Source organism: Arachis hypogaea, chromosome 15 (genome assembly GCF_003086295.3).
Source record: "Arachis hypogaea cultivar Tifrunner chromosome 15, arahy.Tifrunner.gnm2.J5K5, whole genome shotgun sequence".
Classification (NCBI taxonomy): domain Eukaryota; kingdom Viridiplantae; phylum Streptophyta; class Magnoliopsida; order Fabales; family Fabaceae; genus Arachis; species Arachis hypogaea.
Genome location: NC_092050.1, coordinates 31,853,098 through 31,857,471, shown reverse-complemented (window position 1 = coordinate 31,857,471; position 4,374 = coordinate 31,853,098). Strand labels below are relative to the sequence as shown.

Below are 4,374 nucleotides of genomic sequence, written 5' to 3'. Positions count from 1 at the left end.
CCTTCCCTCCTAATCTCTCCAAACATCAAAGGGATAAGCTAAAAAGCAAGTCCAAATACTATGTATGGGACGACCTATACCTTTGGAGATATGGGGCAGATCAAGTAATTCGGAGGTGCATTCCACAAACCGAATTCCACTCAATCTTGGAAGCTTGCCACTCCTCCAAATGAGGAGGCCATTTTGGACCTCAAAGGACGGCAAGAAAAGTCCTAGATTGTGGATTTTGGTGGCCAACTCTTTTTAACGACTCTTCTCATTTTTGTAAATCTTGTTCTCAATGCATTAGATTTGGTAATATCTCCAAGAAGGATGAAATCCCCCAACAAACCATGCTATTTTGTGAGATTTTTTATATGTGGGGAATCAACTTCATGGGGCCATTCCCAAATTCTAATGGTTTTCTCTACATTCTACTTGTCGTTGATTATGTGTCCAAATGGGTGGAAGTGATACCCATCCGGACGGACGATGCTAATGTGGTCCTTTCCTTTGTGAGAAATAACATCATTTGTAGAATTGGGTCGCCACGAGCAATCGTGAGCGACCAAGGTTCACATTTTTGCAATAACAGAATGGAAGGGCTCATGAAGAAATATAGCATCATGCATAAAGTAGCCACGACCTACCACCCACAAACAAATGGCCAAGCCGAGGTTTCCAATTGGGAGATTAAACGCATCTTGGAAAGAATTTTGAAACCCAATAGGAAAGATTGGAGTGCTAAGCTCACCGATGCATTATGGGCCTACCAAACGGCATACAAAACGCCAATTGGCATGAGTCCCTTTCGGTTGGTGTATGGCAAAGCTTGCCACTTACCAGTGGAGATAGAGCACAAGGCATATTGGGCCATCAAGGAGTGCAATCCAAGTTTGGGTGGAGCCGAAGTTGAGAGAAAGCTACAACTAGCGGAGTTGGAATGTTTGAGGCTCGAAGCCTATGAGAATTCTAGACTTTACAAGGAGAAAATGAAAGCCGTGCATGATAAGAACATAAGAGGTAAAGAATTTAGAGCCGGCGATCTAGTCCTCCTTTACAATTCTAGATTGAGATTGTTGCCTGGAAAACTAAGGTCAAAATGGGAAGGCCCATACCAAGTAGAGAAAGTGGAACCATATGGGGTCTACCATTTGCGCCATCCCTCAAATCCGGATATCTTCAAGTTCAATGGGCACCGTCTCAAGTTGTATCATGGTGAGCAAATGAAGAGCAACAAGGAGATTGAGGAATTCCTTTTGGAAGATACACCTCTTGACAAAGAGCAATGAGCTAGTGGAAGTCCAACTTAAGGACATTAAACAAAAGTGCTAGGTGGGAGACACCCCACCATGGTGAGATCTATCCTTTTTACCCTTTTTGTATATAATTCTTGAATTCTTCATTGTTTCGTGATTGCTTAGCTATAGTTTTAGTTAGATTTGATTATGAATACCTTAGATAACTTGTTCATAAAGATTGGCATTGATTTCTCAAAAGATGAATTGATTGTGTGGTAGAAGAACACCCCATCGTTGGGTTTAAAATTGAATTTTGGGTGTTTTTGACCCCTTTGGCTTGTTTAACCACTAAATTCCTGAAAATTAGGCATTCTTCATGTCTCTCAAAAAAAAGGGGGGCGCGTGCGCGCACTGTGCGCGAACGCGCCCATACGCATTCGCAGCTCCTGGGTCATTATCCAGAGAGTTGTGCAAATTCTGGGCCAATTCTGAGCCCCAGGCACAACCACACTCGCGCGTATGCGCACTAGTCGCGTCCGCGCCGATCATGCAAATTGCAATCCTGAGCCATTTTCCCGGGAGTTATGCCCAAGTTGGGCTACTACTATGCCAATGGCCTAACATAACTCGCGCGTACGCGCTCCTGGCGCGCACGCGCACCTCAAGCAAAATGCACATCGACGCGCCAGCACACCGTGCGCGTCCGCGTCGATCGTGCAATTCATCTTCTGGTACTTTTTCCCGAGAATTGAGCCAAAGTTGTGTCCAATGTGTGCTGAGAGCACAACTCAGATGCACGCGCAAGTGCACATGGCGCTCACGCGCACACTTGCACTTTACTACTTCACGCATACGCGCACTGTGCGCGTCCGTGCCCCTGCTGATTTCTGCCCATGCACGCGCACGAGTGCCGGTTCCGCGAACCAATTGCATTAAACCGTGCCTCTTTCCTTCAATTTCTTTCCCTCCTTCTTACCATCACCCCTCTTCCTCCCTTCTTCCCCTTCTACCATTTCTACCGCCTCTCTTCCGCCACCACCGGCGACAACCACCACCTCCGGCGGTCCCACACCTCTCTTTCTCATCCCCTCTCTCATACTCTTCACTACCTTTTCTCTCACTTACATACCCCATTTCTCTTTTTCCTCTCAAGGTACTTCTCATTTCTTTTCTTGTTTAGTTTTTTCTTCCTTCTTCTTTTCATTAGCTACATTCCCTTACTCTTCCTCTTAGTTAGTTTTGATTCATGTTTACTTGGTTTGTTAGATTTTCTTTCTCTTTATTTTTCTTATGGGTGTTAAAAGTAGGGACTACTCTTGCATTGGTGAGTTGGATTCTCTTAGTTGCTTTCTCTTGTAATGTGTGGTATGCTTTGATGATTAATGATGCTTTATGGGATGTTACATTGTCACTCTTCTCTCAATTTTTGTCACAAAAAGGGATGCACACCAAGTGTTTGATGGAAGACCCACATGACTTTTTGGAGTTACACTTGACTTAGTGTCCTCTACTTTAGTGCTCTTTCTCTTCACTTGCTTGTTCATAGGTGCATTAAGCTTACTACACTTCTTGCTTACTTTCTACATGCTCATCCCCTAATTCTTGCCTCTCATTATTGATGTTAAGAGTGTTTGCTTCTCATGCTTCTTGTTTTCATGCATATACCACTCATACATCACATGCTAGTGATTAGCCACGATTTTCATTGTTACCGTAGTTACATGTTGAAGCTGTCATGTGTCTAAGCCACTTATTCTTTTATGCTTTATCACTTGCATGATTATTATTTCTTGGTGTTTCTTTAAGTTTAATTTTTTCACCTTTCCCTCTTTTCTAGGATGGTTATCAAGAAAGACAACGGAAAGGTACCCAAGAAGGCACCGTCACGGTCCACTAGCAAGGCACAACGAGCACCTAGAGCCAAGCCCCTCCTCAATATGACAAGGAGTGTTGCTAACATTGATGTTTTGGAAAAGGACAATCCGGCAAGGGACCCGAACAAGTTCCCCAACCGCTATTGCGAACTTGCCTACCCCTTGATCAAAGAAAGAAACTATCATGCGGAGCCTCTTCTAGCCCCTCCGACCCATGTCATTCCACTTGTCATGCCCCGCATCGGGCGGCAGCAATGGGAGTTCCTATTGAGGAAGCCACGTGAAGCAAACTTGTCCTGGGTGGTAGAATTTTACACCAATTACCACTCCCCATCCCTTGCATCGGTATTTGTGTGCCGAAGACAAGTTCCCGTCACAGAGGAGGCCATTCAAAATGTGCTTAAAACCGAACCGTTAACGGAAGGGATTGATATATATCAAGAGATTTTGTCGGCATGATGCGAATATGAGTTTGATTGGGAGGCCGTCCTCAGGGTCATTACTATACCCGAATCATTTTGGATTCGAGGGAGGATGAGACCCCGGCCCAAGGGCATCACCACATGTTTTCTCACTAGAGAGGCTCAGGCATGGGCCCAAATTCTAGCCCATTATGTGCTTCCAAGCACCCATGGCTCATCTATCACTGTCGAGTTAGCCTTGTTGGTTTAGTGTGTCCTCACAGAGAGACCGATTCATATCCCCTGTCTCATTCGCCAAGCTATGGGCCGCATCCACGCTAAGGGGAACCTACCCTTTCCCGCTCTAGTGACCGACTTAGTTGCCGCAGCCAGTGTTCCCCGAGATACCAAGGATCGGAGGGCCATGATCCCGATAGACGGCGATGTTGTTCCAAACGGGAGATATATTTACCCTCCGACGGGCACCAAGGAGCCGAACTTAACCATCCCCATGAGCATTCCCACCACCGTAATCGCACCACCAAAATCATCCATGCAACGCATAGAGGATCTCCACAAGAAGCTTCTAAGTTGCCTAGCACCACCTATGGAAGAACCAGAAATTTCCACATCCACTGGCACTGATAATGAAGATAGCGATAATTGAGAGGATGATGGACACTCAGAAGCCGATCAACCACTGCGTCTCACTCAAGGCACGGAGGACCGTGCCAACTTCTAAGTGTAGGGAGGTCGGTCGGCCGACCGGTCTTCATAGGTAACACCCGAATAAATTTTGAATCTCTTTTATTAATTAGGATAGATTGCATAATTAGGTTTTTCCACCTTTTTAACCCCCTTTGCATATTAGTTATCTCT

General features: G+C 45.4%; 1 protein-coding gene across 1 annotated transcript; it reads left to right on the top strand.

Annotated features, from left to right (window-relative positions):
- The first annotated feature begins 779 nt into the window (after positions 1–779).
- LOC112748243 (uncharacterized) lies at positions 780–1,271 on the top strand. The gene has a single exon (XM_025796454.1). It carries the CDS (start codon positions 780–782, stop codon positions 1,269–1,271), a length of 492 nt encoding a protein of 163 aa, XP_025652239.1.
- The last annotated feature ends 3,103 nt before the right edge of the window (positions 1,272–4,374 follow it).

Coding starts and splice junctions, on each gene's coding strand:
- LOC112748243 (XM_025796454.1), top strand. CDS start 780: ATGAGTCCCTTTCGGTTGGTGTATGGCAAAGCTTGCCACTTACCAGTG.